At 42.9% G+C, this 26,414-nt stretch overlaps 1 protein-coding gene across 1 annotated transcript in view; it reads right to left on the bottom strand.

Annotated features, from left to right (window-relative positions):
* NECAB3 (N-terminal EF-hand calcium binding protein 3) overlaps positions 1-12,722 on the bottom strand; it is a 106,085-nt gene extending 93,363 nt beyond the window's left edge. The window contains exon 1 of the mRNA XM_060772353.2: positions 12,371-12,722. Coding sequence (XP_060628336.2) covers positions 12,371-12,490 — 120 coding nt within the window. The 5' untranslated portion in view covers positions 12,491-12,722. The remainder of the gene's footprint in view (positions 1-12,370) is intronic.
* Between the last annotated feature and the right edge of the window lie 13,692 nt (positions 12,723-26,414).

The following is a 26,414-nucleotide window of genomic DNA, read 5'->3' on the forward strand; positions in this document are numbered from 1 at the left end:
AAGCAAAGAGCACAGCAGGAGCAGAGCAGCCTTCAATAGCATGCAGCTCCTCCCCTGTCAACCAACTCCACCAAGTCTGGCCTCCTTAATGAAAGCATTCAACACCCCCCCCCCCAACTTGGTTGCTTCGCTACATCGGCTATTGCTGCAAGTAATGACAGTGTGAATAAATTGTCAATATTTGCTCGAGATAGTGCTTGCAGTTCTGGAGAGACTCTTAATTTTTTGCGTCTCATAGACTTAGCATGGGGATTTGGTTAACCAGTTAAAATTCATGAGTAAACCACGTTTTTTTTTTTAACCTGAAAAATTTCGGGGGGGGGGGGTTAACCCCCTAAACCCCCCACCCTGGCTACAGGCCTGGTCCCATCTCCTTGTTCTTTGTGTCTTCTGGACAGGGGGGCAAAATGAGATCATTGTCCCTCCCAAAGAAGAATTCTGTCCCCAGTTAAAGCTTTCTTCAGTCCCCAAGTTTCTGGTGTGCAACATTTTAAAACTTCAGATGAATATTTAGAAATATGATTTTAGGCAGCCATGAGCAATCTCATATCCAAGTAATTGTCACCAGAAATTTAGAATTAATTACAATAAATGAAGCAGAATATAGTACATGTTAACAAGGGAATTCTAATGACAAACTTCAAGATCTGAATTATTTTTAATGTCTCACTTTTTGCTATAAATTTGGAGACTGAAAGAAAAAAATGTGGAAGGGCAGCATTCTTATTTGGAGAGGCAAAACCCTCATATGGCACTGCCTCCTTGCTTCCACTAGCTGTATCACTGTCTTTCAACCAAAGGACTTCATCACACAGTGATGCAGGATGCTTACAGAACAGCTGTTGTAAGGAGCTCCACGTCGCCCATTACACAATGCATGGTCACTTCCAGCGAGGCTACGTACAACAACAGTGGTGCAAGCGTCCATAAGGAACAATGGGGCCAGCGCAGGGGGAAGCCATGCAGCTATGCTTCCCCATGTATGCTGGGGAAGCGGAGCTGTGGGTGCAGCAAGGTGTGGGGCACCAGGACTGCCCCACCAACTTGCCACGGAGGCTGGCAAATTGCCCTGCAGGAACTCATCAATGTAATTAGGTCCTAGGACACAACAGCCCTTCAGCTATAGCATGGTGGTGAATGACTGCCAATTTCCTATCCATCAATATTCAATGTTGGCTATATTTCTTAGGTTATGCCTGATCCAAATTTATTGGCTTTTCCTCTGTTTTGAACTGGCTGTCCTTGTTGTATAGTCACCCTTTGACCAGAGCCTGGTGAACAAATCACACAGTGCAATACAGGAAGCTTTTTTTTTTCTCCCCTTCCATCTCAGTCTGAAAACCTGCACCAGCCTGTTTTAGAATTCTGGGCAGAAGCTGTGTGTATAATGTTGTTCAAGCCAATAATTATTTTAAGTTACCACCACCTATGAAGAGTTTAGCCAGGATTTATCATGATTGCAGACGCAATATTTGTCCCAAAGCCATAACTTTCTCTCCCTCTTGTTCAGTTTTAGCTGCAAGGTATTTGGAGCAGGGATCTTGTGTCCAAATGCCAACATCATTCTAAGTCCAGTGCTTTGCACCCCCCATGTCCCCAAAATGTCATAGACCATTTAAATACAGAAACTCTTCCTGTGTGACAAGGACAATCACAATTAATTCTCGACCGCTACATTTTTCAGCTACTTTTGAAATACCCCACTTTCTCCTTCTCCAGTTTTTCCTGTCCTCAATTTGCTACAAATTGAATTGAGATTACAAAAGTATTTTGGACTCAATGTATTCAACGTAGAGAAATGAGAGTAAGATGCAGAATCTTACCCTTCCCAGGCCCCTTCTACACTGCCAAATAATCCAGATCATCAAAGCAGATAATCCACATTATCTGCTTTGAACTAGATTATATGAGTCTATGCAGCCATATAATCCAGTTCAAAGCAGATAATCTGGATTTTATGCAGCACTGTAGATGGGGCCCCAGTAGACTCAGGCAAAAACCAACTGTTGCAGATTCTCCTTGTTTGTGTAATCTTCCTCCTTAATAATGTATGCTAATGATGACTGGCCACACTTCCTCTGGTTTCCATCTTTGAGATGTTGGAGGGTATGCAGTGAGGTGTAGAAAACTAGCAAGAGGTGTGAAGAGGACACTGCATCTTTAACACTAAATAAACTAATCTCACTAAAAGTTTTTTTTCTTTCCTGGACCTATTAAAGATGCTGGAAGCTCAGCCTTATTAGCATCTGCCATCCTAGGATAGAGGTTTTTGAAGCACAGACTGCCAAGTGCTTTTGAACTGAAACTCCATCAAGTTCTCATCATTGGCTCTCCTATGGACGGATGGCTACTGCGAGCTGCAGTCCAAACATCTGGAGCAGGCATCCTCAAACGGTGGCCTTCTAGCTGTTTGGGCCTCCAACTCCCAGAAGCCTTAACAAGCTTGTTCAATTATCAGGAATTCTGGCAGGTTAAGGCCCAAACGGCTGGAAGGCCACAGTTTGGGAATGCCTGATCTGGAGGGTTGTCTTTGCCACTCCAGCCTTGGGAAAATAGGCTTGGGCAGGGCAGACCAATGGTCATCGACCTTTAGTTTTCCCCATGGTTTGAACGACAATTCTCAATAATTTCAGTTAGTGTTGTCAATGGTCAAGGATTCTGGTATTTGGAGGGTGAAAAGTTGAAAACTGCAACAGTGGAATATCCTGACTATTCCATGCCACAACATTTTGCATTTTATGAATGCTCTGCCATGGTTCAATTTAACTATTTTTGTTTTAATTCAAATTCTTTACAAAGTAACCTATACAGATAAAAAGAAAGGACAGCACAGCATTAGAAATAGTACCTGTCAACACATGGAGCATATTTATAAAACAAAAGGGCCAGAGCAAATGTTAAAGCTGTCATGGAACTGACAATGAAAATGGCTTCCTTGAGAAAGCGGAGTGCCCTGTGACCCAGCTTCCTACGCTACTTGCCAGAACTCACAATTTGACTCATTCTCACTTTCCGTGCTCCACTTACAGCACCAACAGTTTAGGTCAAGCAGAGGCATGGAGGTAAGCCTCGCCAGCAAATGATTAAAGAGCATTCTAGCTTTTAGATTTGTTCCTCAAACGGAAAACATCTCTTGCCCTTCAAAAGAGTGGCCATTTGACCCTATCAAATGCCTTCTCTCTGTACAACGAAGGCACTATTTAAGTCAAGCTAGCATTGTTAATATATTCACCAATACCTGCTGATGATTTCTTTCATCTTATAAAGCTACTGTGTGCTTCTAGGCCAGTGATTCTCAACCTGGGCATCACCAGATGTTTTGGCCTTCAACTCCCAGAAATCCTAACAGCTGGTAAACTGGCTGGGTTTTCTGGGAGTTGTAAGCCAAAACATCTGGGGACCCACAAGTTGAGAACCACTGTTCTAGGCAATCAATCCTAGTTAATATCTTGTTGACAAAAATCAATTATTAATTATTAATTTGAACCATTATTGATTTAAAGAATACCTTGTGTTATCATACAGATTCCATAGGACAGCTTTATGGAACTTTGTATTCAGAGATTACAAACTTCAAAATTCTGAAATCAACCTGTTTTTAAAATGGCAGTATTTTTATCCTGTGTTTGTATTTTTTAATAAAATTGAATCATGCCTTCTTGTTAGTTATTTATATTAATTGCATAGTGGACAGTTACACCAGAGTCAGTGCTCTATGCTGCCTATATATTGTATTTCACCACTCCATAGCCAATAGCAGAAATTACATAATGCCAATGGCAGGAAGTCAAGGTGTGCTATTATCGCAGTGGCATCAAAGCACTAGGTAACACCATCAGAGGAGAGATACCAAAAGTGACTGTCTATAAAATGCTTGTGCAGTGTTTCATCTGACATTTATTATTTTTTATAAAAAGCTATCTCTATCGTTAGATGTAACCATAAAAGCATTTTGGAAGCCATGTATTTCAATATATATATACAAGGCTAAAACTCTGTGCTAATTTGCTCTTTGAACCTTCCATTGCCGATTGCTCTGATCAGAGCTGTCATTATTACCCTATTACAATGAACCTGCAGATCATGGGGTTTTATCTCCATGTGCTACTAGCACGTACTGCTGTTTTTATTGCAACTGTGTTTTGTTTTTTTAGTTATTGATTTGTCATTTTTTCTTGTATGTTCGCTGCAAAGTTGTGGTATGGTCTGGAACAGGAGGAGGTCCATTGATACCATGAATTAATAGTGTTTTGAGACATTATATGTTTTAATGATTATTTAATATATAAGTACTCCCAAAATCTTTTTCACACGTACTGCTTTCATGCCAGGAGTCCCCTGTTCTGTATCTTTGCAATTCGTTTTTTTCTGTCTAAGTGAAGTATCTTGCATTTGTCTCTGTTGAACTTCATTTTGTCAGTTTTGGCCCATCTATCTAAGATTCAGGCATGTAGCCGGGGGGTGGGGGGAGGCTTGAGAGGCTTCAGCCCCCCCCCCCCCCGAAATTCTCAGGGTGGTCCGCGAGAAGGCCTTACTGGTACATTATTTAAACTGTTGTGCTTATTCATATCATGATCTCATCACCATGCTCAATATATCCCATATGCATGGGGGTACTGGGATAATGATGCAAAAGGTTTGTTAGGGTAGATCCTCACCCCCCCCCCCCCCCAAGAATCAAAATCCTGGCTGACTACTGGCCTGCTAAGATTGTTTTGAATTCTGCTCCTGAAAAAAATATGAATGGGGGGAAGGGTTAGTACATTTTTCTCATACAATTCCTGATGTTACTTGCAATACATGTTTGTTTGTTATTTGCCTCTATAACTTAGTAAAAGTGTTCATTAATGGCTATGTTCTCTCACTGGTTTTACTGCATAAACATTCCATCCTGTTTAATTGAAAAGAGCCTGTATTCAATTGTCTCTAGCCACAAATAATTCATAAGGGAAAATGCTTTGACAGTATTTTTGGAGCAATAGATTAATTTTATGAATCATTTCCAAAGGAGATCAATATTAGAAAAAAGACTGTTGTTTCATTAAAACTCAAGAGTCCTTAAAATTTTATGAGTTGTGTTTCTTGTATAGGCAGGCACAGCAACAAGGATTCAAGTCAGTATGTGTGTGATAGAAATATACTCTGGAGAACAGATGATAAAATATGGGATATTTATTTAATTGCAGAGATTTCTTCTCTGTGCTCATAAATGGAGAAATGCTGGGCTGCCTGAATCATTCAACTCTTACAATACTTGAAGTACAATTCAGGGCATATTTACTTGAAGGGTAGTAAATTCCATTGTGTTCAAGGTAATTGCATAAAATTGCCACTATAGAAACATTCAGTCATTATTTAGGACTGTTTTCGGTTCTTAAATTTATGAGACACGCTGTGTGCATAATACTTGGGTAATACTTGCAAATCAGTGACAAATTGTACACATTAAAAGCAAATCTGTTTTTACATGTTTCCCATATGCTAGATCTCATGAAAAGCATAACCGTAGAAGGGAATATTTATTTTCTCTTTAAATCAGAGTTGAGCATAGCATACCATGTAGTCTGCATAAAAGTCTCCAAATGACCCTTTAAAATCCCCAACCAGCTCCAATCCCTAAAAAATATTCTAAGGGAAAAATCAAAAACAATTTCACTACATATTTACCAAACCTTTTACTGAGCTGTGGTTAAACCAGCAGAGGATGAAAAAAAAATCAGAATTGGAAGGGCCTGTGATCCTTTGAAGTCCTCTCCGGGGGACATTGTGCTCAGAGTCCCACCTCCTTCGCAGGCACAATTGGTGGGAATGACAGAGAGCCTTCTCAGTAGTGGCCCCTTGGCTGTGTAATTCCTTCCCCACTCCCCTCCCTCTTGACATTCTGTAAGAGAGTAAAAACTTGGCTCTGCGACCAAGCCTTTAGAGAACTTGTGAAATAGATATGGAATGATGTGAAATGACTATTGGAACGGCCTGGATTACGCTTGATGATTATGTGATGAATTGTAATGATATTGTTTTTAATGTATTTTATAATTCTATTAAAATGTTTATTTTAATTGTACCTTGTTTTATGGCATCAAATAGTTGCCTATGAATAAGCCACCTTGAATCTCTCCGGGGTGGAGAAAGGCAGCATCAAAATGTTATAAATAAATAAATAAATAAATACATAAATACATAACAAATAAAACCCCTGGCTGTTGCTGCAAACTGAGCTCAAAATACCATTTCTATCTCACTTTGTTAGGCAATTAAAACTCTTAAGGTCTACTAGCAAAAATGCTGAAATTTGGATATGACTTGTCAAAGTCCCATACTATTCTTATATTGTCTGATAAAGAACTGAGCCTCAGTTGCATATCAATAAGCTCTGAGTCAATTTTGGGGCAAATTATTTATTTTTACTAGATTTGCCAGATTTTAGGAGTTGTAGTCCATCAAAATATACGTTCCAATCTCGGGTGTTAGCTGTTTTTCCACATTACTCCCTTAAGTACATGAATGGAAAACAGAGCTTGCACTCCCACCTAGTCCCTAACTCCCGTACCAAAACCTCTCCATTCTTGACTTTCTTCTCTTGAGTATCAAGTGCTGCAAAGGAAGTATTTGTGGGTTGTCCTTTTTTCAAATAACCAGACAACTGGGAACCCTATATAACCAGAGCTCCTGATTGTGGGATAAATTCTAAGTGTGTACTCTCCAATTCTTAGAATTTGGCAGGAGCAGTCCCTGTTAATCCTCCATTACACCATTTTTCCATCAGCTTTTGAAATGTCCCAGGTCTCTCCTCTTCTCATTGCCTTTGTCCCCAACCTTCGGGTATACTAAACTGAGTCCAAAATGCAAAAGTAGTTGCACTCAGTTAACTAAGGGCTCTTTCACACAGCCCTATATCCCAGAATATCAAGACAGAAAATCCCACAATATCTGCTTTGAACTGGGTTATCTGAGTCCATACTCAGATAATGTGGGATTTTCTGCCTTGATATTCTGGGATATGGAAGGGCCTTCAGTGGGGAAAAGGAAATCTTACCTTCCCTATAAGCCCAGGCAGAAGCAAGCTATTGTAACTTCCCCTAGTTTGTCTGTTCTTCCTCATTAATACATCTTACCATCTTGATCACACTCAGACATTGCTTGGACATACATATCCTATTTCCCATCCGTGAAGTATTGGAGAGTGATCAGCTAAATGTGCAATGATCCTCCATATCTTTCCACATGATATGTAACAGGCAGGGATTGTGCTGATGGAAATAGGGACACTAGGTTGATGTAGATCTCAGTGTTCTCACATTATACAGCAGGCAATACTATCCTAAGGGTAAGATCAAAAACAGCTTGCAACAAACTCATGCTGCATCATTGAGGATAAATTAATTCCCCAAAGTAGACAATAGATGTTTCATCCACTTCTCTCATTTCAAAAACAACATTGTGTTAACATTTATCTTGTCTATAAGACTTGACCATGGTGACACCACAGAGAGAAAGGGATTCAAAGCTGACGTTCATCAAGATGTGTCACCATTACTTAGTCATTTTTAGAAGACCTTGGAAAAGTTCCTGTTTTGTGCTGTAATCCTCTGTGCACTAACTTTCCAAGTCCTGCTTTTTAGTTGTTTGATTTTCATTTTAGTTTCATGTATGCCCATTTTTTGAACAGCACAGCATGATGATTTGAACATTGGGACATTCACCATGACTAGGCGGGACAAGGAGATGGCCATGAAAATCCATTAGTTCAGTGGTTCTCAACCTGTGGGTACCCAGATGTTTTGGTCTTCATTTCCCAGAAATCCTAACAGCTGGTACTGGCTGGGGTTTCTGGGAGTTGCAGGCCAAAACACCTGGGACCCACAGGTTGAGAACTACTGCATTAGATGAGTAAGTCAAACTCTCTCTGCCTCAGAGCAAGTCAAAGGCAATGCCCCTCTGAATCATGCCAGAACATCCCATAAGAGATTCACTCTAGGATCACCATAAGTTGGAAATGATGGGAAGGAACATAACAACAACAATGTCCATTTGTATTATAATCTGACTTTAACCACTTTAACCAACAGGGATTTTGTATATATTACAAGCAAATCAGAGCCTCCGGTGGTGCAGTGGGTTAAAGCGCTGAGCTACTGAACTTGTTGACCCAACGGTCACAGGTTAGAATCCGGGGAACGGACTGAGCCCCAGTTTCTGCCAACCTAGCAGTTCAAAAACATGCACTCCGTTGAGAAGGTAACAGTGCTCCATACAGTCATCCTGGCCACATGAACTTGGAGGTGTCTACGGACAACTCCAACTCTTCAGCCGAGAAATGGAGATGAGCACCAACCCCCAGAGTTAGACATGACTGGACTTAATGTCAAGGGAAAACCTTTACCTTCACCTATAAGCAAATCATATCAATGATACTGAATATCAAACTTTCCATATTTTTAGAGGAAGGGGTCTAAATAACCCAAAGCCATCAGATACCCTCTGATTTTGGAAGCTAAGCATGGTCGCTCTGGTTGGTACATGGATGATAGATCACCACCAAATATTAGGTACTCTAGTCTATATTTCAGAGGAAGGAACTGGCTAAACCACCACTAAGTATTCCTTGCCTAAGAAAACCCAGTGAAATTCTTTGACAGGTGACTTGAGTTCCTTACTGTATTCACTGCCATAACCAACCACTACAAGCTAACAGTGCTTTGGGGTAATCAAGTGATAAGAAACGCATGGTATTTGAAGAGGAAGCTCATGGAGTTGCACAAACTAGGATGTCCCAAGCAAGTTTCATGAATGAACAAACTTGTTCTTAGTGGTATATTTGCATAATGTTAAATTCTAGTCTTTGAAGGTCTTATAACCTGCCTCCTTTATATGATATTGTGAATTTATTATTTCATTTACCCCTGGCATTGGTGAAGCATTCCCATTACAGCGGGGGGGGGGGGGGTTGTTTCACTTTGAATGTCCGTCTGTGGTGAGTCAGCTCTGCTGGGTCTGGTTCCCCTCTGTCTCTTTGGAATGCATGTGGCTCTTTTTGCTGCAAGTCTTGCCCTGATAGCATCACTACTTGCTCTTCTGTTAAATTGTAATTCCATTACATTCTTCTTTTACACTTTGCTCATCTGATTATGTGCCCAGGTTATGAGCAGCATTCTGTTCCCTCCAGAAAACTTGTCCTTTATGTAAGAGATGCAATAAATTATGTTGTGCTGGACTCTGAACCACACAAGCTCATGCCATAGTAAACGTGTCAGTCTTTCAGAGGAGTCACAAAATGTTCTGTGTTGGGTTGTTGTAGGTTTTTCAGACTATTTGGCTATGTTCTAGAAGCATTTTCTCCTGACATTTCACCTGCATCTATGGCAGGCATCCTGAGATGGATGCCTGCCATAGATGCAGGCAAAACATCAGGAGAGAATGCTTCTGGAACATGGCCATATAGCCTGAAAAACCTACAACAACGCAGTGATTCCGGCCATGAGAGCCTTTGACAATACATTGTTCTGTGTTATTTGCTTCAAAGGTCTACTTCTCTGGGCAAAATTCTCATGCTATATGTCTTTTCTCCCATGGTCATCTATCACCACATTCCTTGCGGGACCCTTCAAATGTGCACATTCAATGCTCAGTTTGTATCATTTTAACCATGTGGTTGTCTAGCCAGATATTGGCGTCCTATCTCCTGCTAATGTCTTTGACGGAATCTGTGTAGTTCATGTTCTTTCTCTTGAGATGCTTTCTCATTCACATTTTATATCTAACTTGATTTTTAAAATAAACTAAGCCACAATTGTGTTGTCGAAGGCTTTCAAGATCGGAATCACTGCGTTGTTGTGAGTTTTCCAGGCTGTATGGCCATGTTCCAGAAGCATTCTCTCCTGATGTTTCACCCACATCTATGGCTGGCATTCTCAGAGGATGTGAGGTCTGTTGGAAACTAAGCAAGTGAGGTTTATATATCTGTGGAATGTCCAGGGTGGGAGAAAGAACTCTTGTCTGCTTGAGGCAAGTGTGAATGTTGCAATTGGCTACCTTGATTAATTCACCAAGGTCATTAAATGTTAATCAAGGTGGCCAATTGCAACATTCACACCTGCCTCAAGCAGACAAGAGTTATTTCTCCCACTCTGGACATTCCACAGATATATAAACCCCACTTGCCTAGTTTCCAACAGACCCCTCAACCTCCATAGATGTGGTCAAAATGTCAGGAGATAATGGTTCTGGAACATGGCCATACAGCCTGGAAAACTCACAGCAACAAAGCCACAATTCTAGGAGGAATGAACATGCAGAAAAATAGCAAGTCAAATACAATGTTATAAGACCAGAGATCTGGATCTATCACGGACTATGGAAACGCAATGACCAACCTCAGTTTGCCCAAGATCAATAATATGTTTCTAGAGGTCAGACACAAACCCAAGCCATGTCTACACTGCCATATAATCCAGATTATCAAATCAGACAATCAACATTATCTGCTTTGAACTAGATTATGTGAGTCTACACTGCCATATAATCCAGTTCAGAGTAGATCATCTGGATTTTATATGGCAGTGTAGAAGGGGACCCAGGGCTCTTCCACACAGCCATATAACCCAGAATATCAAAGCAGACAATCCCACAATATCTGCTTTGATCTGGGTTATCTGAGTCTACACTCTCATATTTTTATCATGTCAGAAGCAAATTGAGAATATACTGCAAGTTGCTTCTGGTGTGAGAGAATGGGTCGTCTACAAGGACGTTGCCCAGGGGACCCCGGATGTGTTACCATCCTGTGGGAGGTTTCTCTCATGTCTCTGCATGAGAAGCTGGGGCTGACAGACATGAGCTCACCCATCTTGGATTCAAGCCACCAACCTTCAGGTCTTCAGGTCAGCAGTTCAGCCAGCATAAGGGTTTAACTCATTGTACCACTGTGGCTCCCCCACACTGTCATATATGGAACACTGCTATATCTTCCAGTTCAAAATATAGAAGACTGCCATATATTCCTGTTCAAAGCACATAATGTGGGATTTTATTCAGCTGTGTGGAAGGGACCCCAGTTCTCCCAGATCAATTCCCAAAATTTATTATTTATTTATTTATTTCCTATATTTATACCCCGCCCTTCTCATCCTTGAGGGGGGGCTCAGGACGGCCTGACCAATACACCATATGGTGTCATCATAATAAAACAATCAACAATGCATTAAAATATAAAATATTAAACAATAATTAAAACAATTCTGTGACAGAATTCAGATTTCAATCAGCATACTCTTAAAGACTATAGAGCCCACATAGACATATACACACATTTCTCTGCAAGCACCTAGCACAGATGTTTTTCATATAAGAACACACAGTCATCGATTTGCCTTGACTCCTGAAACTTCAGTTGTATCAAAAATCACATCTCCACAGTTCACAATGAAGCATGACATTCAGAAACCTTGCAATGATGAGGGATAGATAATATGTATAGGCAGAAAAATAATACTCGGTGCCAAAAGTATGGTAGGTTGTATTGAATAATATGTATCTGCTGTAAAACAATGTATAACAAATGTATTAAACCATGACAAAATAATAAACAAAATATTATACAAAAAAAAAGAAGAAAGAAACCTTGCAATGAGCAGAGAAAAAACAAAGGGTGGAGGGGACGTATGTAGTTGACCCCAACTGATATACTACTGGGAGACCAGCAATGTGAATGCATTGTCCCCCCAATAAGAATCCTGGAACCCTTGGTGGGTTAAACCGCTGAGCTGCTGAACTTGCTGACCGAAAGGTCGCAGGTTTGAATCCGGGGAGTGGGGTGAGCTCCCGCTGTTAGCTCCAGCTTCTGCCAACCTAGCAGTTTGAAAACATGCAAATGTAAGTAGATCAATAGGTATCTAACGGCGCTCCACGCAGTCATGCCGGCCACATGACCTTGGAGGTGTCTACGGACAATGCCAGTTCTTCAGTTTAGCAATGGAGATGAGCACCAACCCCCCCAGAGTCAGACATGACTGGACTTAATATCAGGGGAAAACCTTTACCTTTAAGAATCCTGTCCATGTGAACTGGTCATCCAGCTCCCAATTTTCCAGCCCCCAATTTTCTTGGAGCTTCCTTCTAAATGCTCAGTTTTCCAGTTGAGCATTTAGTAGGAAACTTCAAGAAAAAGGGGACAGGCAAAGTTATGAAGGGGAAGTTAGCAGGGCAAATATTCAGGTGTGACAGGTTTCCAGACTTTTGGGGGCATTCCAGAGGGTGAGTGCAATTCTTATCCAAGCAGGGAGCCTGCCCTGGTTGTGCCCCCTTCCTACAACTACCCCACTCTCTTCCACAAACACCCTGCGTAAAACAACAAGCCGGGGAAAGGACTTACATCGTGGAAGATGGCCATGCCTTTGCCCAGGCGCTGCGGGGTCTCGGTGGGTTTGGGGCTGCTGTAGGCGTGCTTGGCAGAGAGCAAGCACATTGTCAGCATCTCCGTACATGCCATCATCTTGTCCCCAAGGAGGGATGGCTGGTTGGCTGGCGGCTTCCTTTGCAAATGCCTGCAGGCTCCTTCTTCCCGGGAGGGTCTCCCTCGCCCCCAAACTGCCTGCTGCTTCCCACGGAGGATGCGGTGGATTCAGGGACAGAGGCGGCAGTGCTGCAGGACTTGGAAGCGGCGCGCGGGGAAGAGAGGCTCCAGACAGCTTCTAGGCAACTTTGAGTGTGTCTGTGCATCTAAAGGCCCGCCCTCTAGGCTTTCGCCTGCACCGATTGGACAAGATCTTTGACAGGCAGGTGGTCTCGGACCCGCTCCTCCCCATCCCTTCATCACTCAGAGATAGAATCATCGAATCATAGAATCAAAGAGTTGGAAGAGACCTCATGGGCCATCCAGTCCAACCCCCTGCCAAGAAGCAGGAATATTGCATTCAAATCACCCCTGACAGATGGCCATCCAGCCTCTGTTTAAAAGCTTCCAAGGAAGGAGCCTCCACCACACTCCGGGGCAGAGAGTTCCACTGCTGAACGGCTCTCACAGTCAGGAAGTTCTTCCTAATGTTCAGATGGAATCTCCTTTCTTGTAGTTTGAAGCCATTGTTCCGTGTCCTAGTCTCCAAGGAAGCAGAAAACAAGCTAGCTCCCTCCTCCCTGTGGCTTCCTCTCACATATTTATACATGGCTATCATATCTCCTCTCAGCCTTCTCTTCTTCAGGCTAAACATGCCCAGTTCCCTAAGCCGCTCCTCATAGGGCTTGTTCTCCAGACCCTTGATCATTTTAGTCGCCCTCCTCTGGACACTTTCCAGCTTGTCAATATCTCTCTTGAATTGTGGTGCCCAGAATTGGACACAATATTCCAGATGTGGTCTAACCAAAGCAGAATAGAGGGGTAGCATTACTTCCTTAGATCTAGACACTATGTTCCTATTGATGCAGGCCAAAATCCCATTGGCTTTTTTTGCCGCCACATCACATTGTTGGCTCATGTTTAACTTGTTGTCCACGAGGACTCCAAGATCTTTTTCACACGTACTGCTCTCGAGCCAGGCGTCCCCCATTCTGTATCTTTGCATCTCATTTTTTCTGCCAAAGTGGAGTATCTTGCATTTGTCACTGTTGAACTTCATTTTGTTAGTTTTGGCCCATCTCTCTAATCTGTCAAGATCGTTTTGAATTCTGCTCCTGTCCTCTGGACTATTGGCTCTCCCTCCCAATTTGGTGTCGTCTGCAAACTTGATGATCATGCCTTCTAGCCCTTCATCTAAGTCATTAATAAAGATGTTGAACAGGACCGGGCCCAGGACGGAGCCCTGCGGCACTCCGCTCGTCACTTCTTTCCAAGATGAAGAGGAAGCATTAGTGAGCACTCTCTGTGTTCGTCCACTTAACCAATTACAAATCCACCTCACCGTAGTTTTGCCTAGCCCACATTGGACTAGTTTCCTTGCCAGAAGGTCATGGGGGACCTTGTCGAAGGCCTTACTGAAATCCAGGTACGCTACATCCACGGCATTCCCCGCATCTACCCAGCTTGTAGCTCTATCGAAGAAAGAGATCAGATTAGTCTGGCATGACTTGTTTTTGATAAATCCATGTTGACTATTAGCGATGACTGCATTTGTTTCTAAGTGTTTGCAGACCACTTCCTTAACAATCTTTTCCAGAATCTTGCCCGGTATCGACGTGAGGCTGACCGGACGGTAGTTGTTTGGGTCGTCCTTTTTTCCCTTCTTGAAGATTGGGACCACATTGGCCCTCCTCCAATCTGCTGGAACTTCTCCCGTTCTCCAAGAACTCTCAAAGATGGTTGCCAATGGTTCCGAAATGACTTCCGCTAGTTCCTTCAATACTCTTGGGTGTAGTTGATCTGGTCCTGGGGACTTGAACTCATTAAGAGCGGCCAGGTATTCCTGGACGACTTCTTTCCCAATTTGGGGTTGGATGTCCTCCAATCCCTCATCCACTCCATCTTGCTGAGGTTGAAGACTCTCTTTTTGTGAGAAGACCGAGGCAAAGAAGGCATTAAGTAGTTCTGCCTTTTCCCTATCCCCTGTCAGCATTGCCCCATCTTCTCCTCGAAGAGGTCCTATCGCCTCCTTGTTTTTCCTTTTTCTACTGACATAAGAATAGAAGCCCTTTTTATTGTTTTTAATGTCCCTGGCAAGTCTGAGCTCGTTTTTTGCTTTAGCTTTGCGGACCTTTTCCCTACAGGTGTTGGCTATTTGTTTGAATTCTTCTTTGGTGATTTCTCCCTTTTTCCACTTCTTGTGCATGTCTCTTTTGTGTCTTAGCACAGTTAGAAGTTCTTTGGACATCCATTCTGGCTTCTTTGCACTTGTCCTATTTTTTCTCTTTGTTGGCACGGTTTGCAATTGCGCCTTGAGTATTTCACTCTTGAGAAGTTCCCATCCATCCGTAGCTCCCTTGTCTTTTAGTATCTGTGTCCACGGAATGCTGCTCAGCGTTTCCTTCATTTTTTGGAAATCAGCTCTCCTAAAGTCCAAAATGCGGGTTTGACTTGTCTTAGTTTCGGCCTTCCTTTGTACCTCAAATTGCAGGAGCACATGGTCACTTGCCCCTAAGGATCCTACCACTTCGACCGCATCGATCAGGTCCTCCGCATTTGTTAGGATGAGATCAAGAGTAGCCAATCCCCTTGTTGCCTCTTCTACCTTCTGGACCATGAAATTGTCTGCAAGGCAAGCGAGGAATTTGTTGGACCTTGTACTCTTGGCCGAGTTTGTTTTCCAGCAAATATCGGGATAGTTGAAATCGCCCATGACTACTACATCTCTTTTCTGTGCCTGTTTGGTCAACTGTTGGCAGAAGACTTCATCAAGATCTTCCTCCTGGCTTGGGGGTCTGTAGTAGACGCCTACAACGACATCTTTTTGAGTCCCAGACATCTTTTTGAGTCCCAGGGTAGATTAGTGGAAAGCTGGTATGGGCAAACTTCGGCCCTCCAGGTATTTTGGACTCCAACTCCCACAATTCCTAACAGCCGGTAGGAATTGTGGGAGTTGGAGTCCAAAATACCTGGAGGGCCAAAGTTTGCCCATGCCTGGTGGAAAGGTTGCAGGCTGAGTTGCCAGGAAGGACACCATCCAAGCCCTCCCAACAAATAGCCATTCAGTCTGCCATTGAATTGTAGAGTTGTAAGAGGCACCCAAAGGGCATCCAGTGCAATCCCAATCTGCCAGGAACAACACCACCCAAGTCCTCCCAACAGATAGCCATTCAGACTGTCATCATATTGTAGAGTCATAAGGGGCATCTAGTCCAACCCCAATCTGCCAGGAAGAACACCATCCAAGGCCTCCCCACAGATAGCCATTCAGACTATCATTGAATCATAGAGTCAGAAGGGGCATCCAGTCCAATCCCAATCTGCCAGGAAAGACACCATCTAAGCCCTCTCAACAAATAGCCATTCAGGCTGTCATTGAATCACAGATTCGAAAAGGGCATCCAAAGTGCATCCAATCCAACCCCGATCTGCCAGGAAGTACACCATCCAAGCCCTCTCAACACATAGCCATTCATACTGTCATTCAATCGTAGAGTCGGAAGGGGCATCCAAAGAGCATCCAGTCCAATCCCCATCTGCAAGGAAGGACACCATCCAAGCCCTCCCAACAGATAGCCATTCAGCCTGTCATCAAATTGTAGAATCAAAAGGGGCATCCAAAGGGCATCCAGTCCAACTCCAATCTGCCAGGAAGGACACCATAAAATATAATTCCTTTCTGGTCCCAAGCATTTTGGAGAAGGGGATACTGAACCTGTATGAGCTACATTTCTAATCTGAATAAAACAAAGCCAGACTTTTTACTTGGGGTGCATCTACAACAGGCATGGACAAACTTGGACCCTTCAGGTATTTTGGACTTCAACCCCCACAATTCCTAACAGCCTGTGGGAGTTGAAGTCCAAAACACCTGGAGGGCCACAGCTTGCCCATGCCTGCTCTAAACCCAAATCCGTACCCTTCATTCATAGCACTTTGAATGAGGGAGCATCTACACCACTGGTTCTCAACCTTCCTAATGCTGCAACCCCTTAATACAGTTCTTCATTATTTTTGTTGCTGCTTCAGAACTGTAATTTTGCTACTGTTATGAATCATAATGTAAATATCTGATATGAAAAATGTTTTTTCATTAACTGGACCACATTTGGCACAAATATCCAATACGCCCAAATTTGAATACTGGTGGGATTGGGGGGATTGATTTTGTCATTTGGGAGTTGCAGTTGCTGGGATTTATAGTTAACCTACAATCAAAGAATATTCCGAACTCCACCAATGAAGGAACGGAACCAAACTAGGCACACAGAACTCCCACGACCAACAGAAAATACTGGAAGGGTCTGGTGACCTTAAGTTTTGGAGTTGTAGTTCACCTACATACAGAGAGCACTGTGGACTGAAACAATGATATATCTGGACCAAACTTGGCATGAAACATCAATATGCCCAAATGTGAATACTGGTAGAGACCTTGACCTTTGGGAGATGTAGTTGCTGGGATTCATGGTTCACCTACAATCAAAGTGCATACTGAACTCCACTAGTTATAGAATTGTGCCAAACTTCCCACACAGAACCCCCATGACCAACAGAAGATACTGTGTTTTCTGATGTTCTTTGGTGATCTCTCTAACACCCCCCTCGCAACCCCCCAGGGTTGGGAAATGCTGATCTACATTGCTGAATTTCCCTTATTCTGAAATACTCCAGAATCCCAAACTATCCACACGAATTGCTGAGAGAATGGCACATCTGCTTTCTCAATGTGCACAAACTTTGTTTCATGTGCAAAATTGTTAAATATACCATGTATACAGTTACCATCCAGCTATGTGTATAAGATGCTTATGAAAAATAAATGAATTTAATCTTAGATCCCATGTTTAAAATGTATCAGCGTCTATATGCAAATATAGGTATTTCAAAAATCCTAAACACTTCTGGTCCTAAAGATAAGAGAAACTCAACCTGTAGAGGGTTTTTTTTCTCCATAAAATCAAGAATGCATTGGTTTGGAATAATAACAAGCAACTGCAGCTAGAAACTCGCTACCATGAAAACAACAGGAAAATAATAAATGAAGCCTTACAATGTTGCTTGAAATACATCAAGAAAAGTGGGAAATTGCAAGACCCTATTAAGTGAATGTGAAGGTGTTAGTGAGGTCTCTTGTCCTACCTTTCTTTATTACACTACTTTAAAATCAAAATCTGCAGAGCTATGTTAGAAAATGCAGGCTTACACCCACAATACTTTCAAAGTATATATATATATATATATATATATATATGTATATATATGACCAAACCTGAGATATAGGACATAGGTCAGGAGGAAGAGAGTATGGCAGGGTTGTATACTCTCTCCCTACCTATTCAACTTGTATGCAGAACACATCATCAACATGCGGGACTTGATGAATCCACGGCTGGAGTTAAAATTGCTGGAAGAAACATTAACGACCTTAGATATGCAGTCAGAAAATCAGAAGATGTTTACTTCTTGAGGAGGAGAGCAATGACCAATATCGATAAAATAGTGAAGAGTAGAGACATCACACTGGCAACAAAGATCCACATAGTTAAAGCAATAGTATTCCCCATAGTAACCTAGGGATGCAAGAGTTGGACTATAAAGAAAGTAATAATAATAAACTTTATTTATATCCTGCCACCATCTCCCCAAAGGGACTCAGGGCAGCTTACAAGGCACTCCAGGGTGCACATATAACATACAACAGGTAAAAACAGTAGAAAAGTATAAGTCACATAAAATTGTAACAACAATAATAGGCTGAGCGAAGGAAGACAGACACTTTTGAACTGTGATTTACCAGGAAAATTCTGAGAGTGCCTTGGACCGTGAGAAGATCAAACTACTCCATACTCCAGGAAATAATGCCCGACTGCTCACTGGAGGGAAGGATAATAGAAGCAAAGATGAAGTACTTTGGCCACATAATGAGAAGACAGGAAAGCTTGGAGAAGACAATGATGTTGGGGAAAATGGAAGGAAAAGGGAAGAGGGGCCGACCAAGGGCAAGATAGATGGACGGTATCCTTGAAGTGACTGCATTGACCATGAAGGAGCTGGAGGTGGCAGAGAGCTTTGGCATGGGCCATGAAGTCACAAAGAGTTGAAAGCGACTGAACAAATAAACAACAGTAGAAAAGGAAATTACTTCTCCTATTCTACCATCATTAAAACCTTTACAAGCACAATATGTGGTTAAGAATTCCCTTTCATCAGTTCACTGTAGCTGGTTCCTAAGGAAGTGTATAGGGGAGACTGCAGACAGCTTCTATTATTTCTAAGAAGGATCAGATATAATAGCTTTCTGAATGCAGACAGTCTTCCTTAACTATAGGTTCAGCATCCAAGGATTCAGCAGCTGCAGCTCAAAAATATTTGGGGGGGGGGGGTGGAGTCCATACTATGGAGATCCTAGAACCAAACAGCAGCCAAGGGCCCATTGTAATCTTTGTTTGTTTATGTGCTTGATCATTTAGTACAATGTTGCCTGACCATTCTGGAAGGCACTCAACTGCATTGGAGTCTGGGTGGCTCCACTTGCCTGAATGCCTCAGGGGCAAACTGGCTCACCAACTTAGAATCCTAGAGTTGGAAGAGACCTCAAAGGCCATCCACTCCAACCCTCACCATGCAGAAAAACACAGTCAAAGCACTCCCAACAGATGACCATCCAGCCTTTGCCTTAAAACTTCCAAAGAAGGAGACTCCACCACCCTACACAACACTGTCAAACACCTCGTACCATTAGGAAGCTCTTCATAATATTGAGGTGGAATCTCTTTTCCTGCAGTTTGAAGCTTGTGCCCCATGTCCTAGTCTGTAGGGGTGCAGAAACCAAGTCTGCTCCATCTTCAATGGGGGTGGGGGGGGGGAGGGATTGAATCTGTGCTACTCACATATTAAAGGCATGTGATGGTTTTCACCTTTAAAGCCCTACATGGTTTGGGTCCAGGTTACCTAAATGATTGCCTTCTCTCATGCAATCCGGCCCATATACTTCAGTCTTCTGGGATGCTTCTGCTCCAACCAGACAGAACCTGATTGGCAACCACCACCTAGAGGACCTTTTCATCGGCCGCCCTAAGGCTGTAGAATGACCTGCTGGTAGAACTCCGACAGCTAAATCAGCTGTCAGAATTTCAGGCACAAGTGAAGACCTGTCTTTTCCGGCAAGCCTACCCAGACCGTCTTTAAATATAAACATGAATTTTAATGCATGTCCTTTGTTTTGTCTGTTTTAATATGTATTTCATAGATATCTTTTGGTATGTAACTTTTATGGTGGTATGTTTCAGTGGATACATTTGTAGTGTTTTAGCTGTGTTTATGTATTTTAATTGTTTTGTAACCGACCCGAGCCATGAGGAGAGGTGGGTAAGAAAATTATTATTATTATTATTATTATATCATCATCATCATCATCATCATCATTATTCGAAACACAACAAGATGAGTCCACAGCAAACAAGATCTCTCTGCTAGCTGTTGTATTGGATCACACGTCTTTGTAGCAGGAAGATGGTATTGGTGGTACAAGTTCCCATGAATCATCTGAGCAACTGTGTTATGCCTCTGCTTGTAGTCTGTCTGCGCGATCTTCTTGCAACAGCAGATTGTTTAATCTGCTTCCTTGCAGAGTCTACACTTAGGATCTGTCGTTGACTTAATAATAATAATAATAATAATAATAATAATAATAATAGTCAGAACATGATGAGAGCAGTTGGGGAGTAGATAATCAGTCTTCAGGCAATGGAGCAAATGGATTTGAATAACTGTTCCATAACAGGATACTTTCAGACATCTCTGCCACAATGATTTTTGTGGAAGTGGGACAGGGCCTGGCATTTTTAAGAATGAGGCAGTCGTCTCTAGCAATCAATGATTGCTATTCTTCCTCAGCCATTCCTCTTTTTTGGGTGTAACAGAGCATACTCTGTACACCTTAAATTATACTGCTGTCTTCTAATGTGATAGAAGGCATTGTCCCATCTCCAGTGTTGGAGTGAAAATTACCTGTCATTCCAGCTTGATTCCATCTATAGACTTGAGATCATGGGGTCACCTTGAATTTTGTTTTAAGCATTTTGGTCTGGCCCTGTGTAGATGGTGAGGTGGTGACCTCCATCTTTGCAGCTGGATGAGTGCTACAACTGAACAGTACTAGTTACTATTATGCATACCCAGAGGCGGCCCTAGGTAATTTTCAATGGTAAGCAAACAGTATTTTGGTGCCCCCCCCCCCAACCAATCACTGATATATATATATAGAGAGAGAGAGAGAGAGAGAGAGAGAGAGAGAGGCAGACATGGACAAATTTTGGCCCTCCAGGTATTTTGGACATCCTACTGGTTGTTTGGAATTGTGGAAGTTGAAGTCCAAAACACATGGAGGGCCTAAGTCGGCCCATGACATATATATATATATATATATATATATATATATATATATATATGCGCTAACCATCCCCTGGTAGTCTGGTCATCTTGAAAAGAAAGTAATGAGAAAGTTGGTTTCTAATATATGTAATTTTTTGATGCTTGTGGGTAAACAGTATTTCTTGTTGTTTCTTTGTCAGTATTGACGTAGCGATTGTCTGGTTTGCCTACTCTGGAACATAAAACATATCATTGTCCTTCTTTAGGGATCCCTTTCAAATCTATGATATTATATCTTCCGTGTGTGTGTGTGTGTTTGAATTCTATAGATCTATCTATATCTATGGCAGGATGGCTCTTTATCAGGAGGGCTTTGATTGTTTTCTTGCTCTGGTGAAGGGAGTTGGTCTGGATGGCCATAAGGCAGCATTTCTCAACCTGGGGGTTGAGACCCCTGGGGGGATCATGAGGGGGTGTCAGAAGGGTCAGAAGGGTCGCCAAACAGTGTTTTCTGTTGGTCATGGGGGATTCAATGTGGGAAGTTTGGCCCCATTCTATCGTTAGTGGGGTTCAGAATGTTCTTTGATAGTAAGTGAACTATAAATTCAAGTAACTACAATTCCCAAATGTCAAGATCTATTTCCCCCCCAAACTTCACCAATGTTCACATTTGAGCACATGGAGTATTTGTGCCAAGTTTGATCTAAATCCTTCATTGTTTGAGTGCACAGTGCTCTCTGAGTTTAGGTGAACTACAACTCCAAAACTCAAGGTCAATGCCCACCAAACCCTTTCAGTATTTTCTGTTGGCCATGGGAGTCCTGTGTGCCAAATTTGGTTCAATTCCATCATTGGTGGAGTTCAGAATGCTCTTTGATTGTAGTTAACTATAATCGCAGCAACTACAATTTCCAAATGACCCTGGAAGGAGGGCCAAAATTGGCCCAGGCCTATGTATGTATATGTATGTATGTGTGTGTGTGTGTGTATACACACACACACACACACACACATATATATACACACACACACACGGAGCAGCACAGGAGTGAGGAGGAGGCTGCTGCCAAAGAGGGCCTCAGCAGCGGCAGCTTCCCCCTCGCCCCTCTGTTGCTCCATCATCCTTCCTCTCCAGACTGGGCACTAGGCTCGGGAGCCCAGCCTGGCGAGGAAGTGACCCTTTTAGACACGGAGCAGCAAAGGGGCGAGGAGGAGGCTGCTGCCGAAAAGGGACTCAGCGGCAGCAGCTTTCCCCTCACCCCTCTGCTGCTCCGTGCGCCTTCCTCCCCAGGCTGGGCGTCAGGCTTGGGAGCCCAGCCTAGCGAGGAAGGGACGCTTTTCGCTATACAGCAGCAGAGGGGCGAGGAGGAGGCTACTGCTGAAGAGGGCCTCTGTGGCGGCAGCTTCCCCCTCGCCCCTCTGCTGCTCCATGCTCCTTCCTCCCCAGACTGGGCGCCAGGCTTGGGAGCCCAGCCTGGCGAGGAAGGGACCCTTTTAGCCAGGGAGCAGCAGAGGGGCGAGGAGGAGGCTGCTGTCGAAGAGGGCCTCAGCAGCGGCAGCTTCCCCCTCACCCCTCTGTTGCTCTGTCCTCCTTCCTCCCCAGGCTGGGCGCTAGGCTTGGGAGCCCAGCCTGGCGAAGAAGGGACACGGGGCAACAAAGGGGCGAGGAGGAGGCTGCTGCCGAAGAGCGCCCCTGGGGGAAATGAAGTGTTCCGCAACGGCTTACTTTGCGTAATGGTTGAGCCGCCCCTGTGCATACCTTGCCTAAAGAATCTTACTTTGAGAAAAATACAGGATATAAATTGAATAAATAAATGCATATGCATGTGGAAAACAGTGGCTGGTGTGGCATTTGTATTGTGGGAATTGTGACTCCATACCAGGAATTACTGTTAACTTTAAATGAGTTGTCTGATGTGCTGAACTTCTTTGTATTGTTCTTTTAAAGTTTGCACTAAATGCTGGAGTGGATCTATCACTGCTGCCAAGACTTCAGAGCTGCAACTAGGAAAGAGGATGGCATTTTACCAATAAGTAGGCTTTTGAGTCGGAATTGCAACAAGGAATGTCATGCTCTGGTTCAGTCCCCAACCAGAAATGTACTTTAATAAACTATTCGTATCTCTGCTGTATTCTGCACAAAATGTTCTCAGACTGAACAATCTCTTCATTTCCCTCCCGGTGTCTTAGACTGGAAGAATAAGCTTCTCTCAACAAAGGCAGTCAGAATGTAACCAAGATGAATGATCATCATACAGCTGTTACAGAATGGTTATTTCTCAAAACAGACTGGCTCTGGTTTTTTATGGCAGCCTTCACCAAGCTATGACCTTCACATGTTTTGGACTATTGTTGTCTATCTTTTGGGCAGTTGGCTGAGGATAATCGGGATCCAGAGGGTGACAAGTAAGGAAAAGGTGCTTTAAGATAAGTTCCCAAAACATACTCAAGATCACTGTGATTTGAGTCAGGAGTGGGAAAGCCACTTCCTGCCCCTCTGGTATCCTTGAATTTTTAAAAAAAAGGGATTTGTTATATATTGCAATTTTCATCTGGCATGAAACCCAAGGTGGCTTACAAAATAATATAAAGTACAAATAAAACTGTAATAATAATGTGTGTACCTTCAAGTTGCCCATTGACTTATGGTAACATTGTGAATTTCATATTTTTTCTTACCCAGGGATGGTTTTGCCAGTTCACTCGTCTGAAATGTAGCCTACTGCTTCTGGTGTTTGTTGGTGATCTCCAATCCAGGTACTAGCTGGGGCTGACCTTGCTTAGCTTCTGGTGCAGGCATGGGCAAACTTTCTAATTTGGGGGCCACATGCTAGCAAAGATTACTGCAGATGCAGACTGTAGCCAGGAAATCAGAAGACGCTTACTTCTTGGGAGGAGAGCAATGTCTAATCTCGATAAAATAGTAAAGAGTAGAGACATCAGACTGGCAACAAAGATCCGCCTAGTCAAAGCCATGGTATTCCCTGTAGTAACCTACGGATGTGAGAGCTGGACCTTAGGGAAGGCGGAGCGAAGGAAGATCGATGCTTTTGAACTGTGGTGTTGGAGAAAAGTTCTGAGAGTGCCTTGGACTGCAAGAAGATCCAACCAGTCCATCCTCCAGGAAATAAAGCCCGACTGCTCACTGGAGGGAAAGATACTAGAAACAAAGTTGAAGTACTTTGGCCACATCATGAGGAGACAGGAAAGCCTAGAGAAGACAATTATGCTGGGGAAAGTGGAAGGCAAAAGGAAGAGGGGCCGACCAAGGGCAAGATGGATGGATGGCATCCTTGAAGTGACTGGACTGACCTTGAGGGAGCTGGGGGTGGTAACGGCCGACAGGGAGCTCTGGCGTGGGCTGGTCCATGAGGTCACGAAGAGTCGGAGACGACTGAACGAATGAACAACAACAACAATGCTAGCCCTCCCTGCTAGGAGGGCTGGCTGTCTGGTGATGGAAGGAAGGAAGGGAAAGAGGAAGGAAAGAGAAAAGGAAGGAAGGACAAAAGAGAGAAAGGGAAGAATTGAAGGAGAAAGAGGGAGAGAGGGGAGGAGGGAGGAAAGAGGGAAGGAAGGAAAGAATAGGGAAGGAAGGGAATGGAGGGAGCGAGGGGGAAGAGAGAGAGAGGGAAAGGGGGAGGAAAGGGAAGGAAGGAAAGACAAAAGGAAAGGAAGAAAGGAAGGAATGAGAAAAAAGGAGGTAAGTAGGAAGGAAAGAGGGAAGGAAAAAAGGGAGGGAAGGACAAAAGGGTGGAAAGGAAGGATGGAAGGAAGGAAGGACGAAAGGGTGGAAGGGAATGGAGGGCCGGAGAAAGAAGGAGGGGCAGGAGGAAAGGGAGAAGGAAGGAAAGACAAAAAGGAAGGAAGGAAGGAGAAAGATGGAGAGAGGGAAAGAAGGGAGGGTGAAAGGGTGGAAGGGAATGAGAAAGAGGGAGGGATGGAGGAAGAAAAGAGAGAAGGATGGGATGGTGAGAGAGAGGAGGGCCTAAGAAAAGAGCCCAAAGAGCTGCATCCTGCCCCTGGACCTGGGTTTGCCCATACTTGTTCTAATGCCTATAGGATACTTTGGCCCTTAATAAATAGCTAAAAGAATTAAATAGGTCACCAGAACAAAGACTAGTTTTAAAAGAGATTAAAACATTCAGTCCACAGTAAAGAAGATAAAAGAACAACATGCACTATTTAAAGACCTTTCGGTCACAAACACTTAACATCCAAAAGCTTGCCTCAATAAATAGTCTTTTCTTTCGGTGGAAAGAGAACAGTGAGAGGGCCAACTGAACAGCCACCAAAACAATCCCTCTCATATCCTTAGCAACATGTCTGTGATAGTGATGCAACCAAGATAACACCCTTCTCCAAAGATTTTAAAACTTGGGGAGGGTCATATAGTGAAAACTCCCATTACTCTTACTTCCTTGCCACAATGGCTAGGAGCTTATGGAAGCTGGAGTCCAACAACATCTCTTAACATATGTTCTGCATCCTTGGTTTGTCTTAACCCCTCTTAATTAAGCAGTAGCATGCATATTGTTTGAAAAGCTCCCTGTCTACTTTTGCAATAAGGGGGGGTGCTCCAACCAAGATGCAAAATGCCTTCTTTCATCCTAGATTAATTCAAATTGGAACATTCCCAAAATCAGTAACATAGGTGAGAATTCCCATGAGATCCTTCAAATGTATTTGAAAGTAGTGGTGTTGATGGGGATGCCTGTTACCATGTGGTGCCCTATCCCCTTGACAATACAACAATGAATACAACATAACACTTGTGTAACACTTATTAACTGTTGTAAAAACAACTAAGAATCGTAAGACAAAACGTTACCTCCTTGATGAATTGTTTTGCATGCAGTTCAGACCTTAGTAAACACTTGATGTTTTTTTATAATTCTGCTCCCAGCTGTCCTTTCAATAACAACCATATGGGCTGGCAACAGGAAATTATGGAAAGGTTGGTTGCTTTTTTCTTACCCACAAGCATAAAGCACTTCTTTTTGTTATGATAATAGCAACAAGTCTGTCAATGCATGTACCTGAAGCTATTCCCTCTAGACAAGTTAATCTTTGAATGGTTAGTACATGACAATTAATACCAAATGATCGCTGACAGAATCAAAATTGTTCTGTGACCATGAAACTATTTCCAATAATAACCACTTAACCAGAAAGAAAACATATCAGCCAAAAATCTAATGGTACACATAGAATACAAAAGCACAGATTATTGTACGCAAGACATTTCTTTAATGAAGAAGACTTGTCTATAAACACTGGGTGGGCTGAATTACTTAGAAAGTACATGTTTCTGTAATGTAGGTTCTGTAATGTAGGAACCAGGCTGAACTGGTTTCTTCCACACTCAGTGGTAACTGGTGGTTTCCATGTCCATGGGATGGTAAATCTATATTGGCTAATGTGCTGAAGCTATCTAAAGTGACAAACCTGTTTTGGGGATAAAAATCAGTAGTTTGGAAAGCTCCTT

Source organism: Anolis sagrei, chromosome 4 (genome assembly GCF_037176765.1).
Source record: "Anolis sagrei isolate rAnoSag1 chromosome 4, rAnoSag1.mat, whole genome shotgun sequence".
Classification (NCBI taxonomy): Eukaryota; Metazoa; Chordata; class Lepidosauria; order Squamata; family Dactyloidae; genus Anolis; species Anolis sagrei.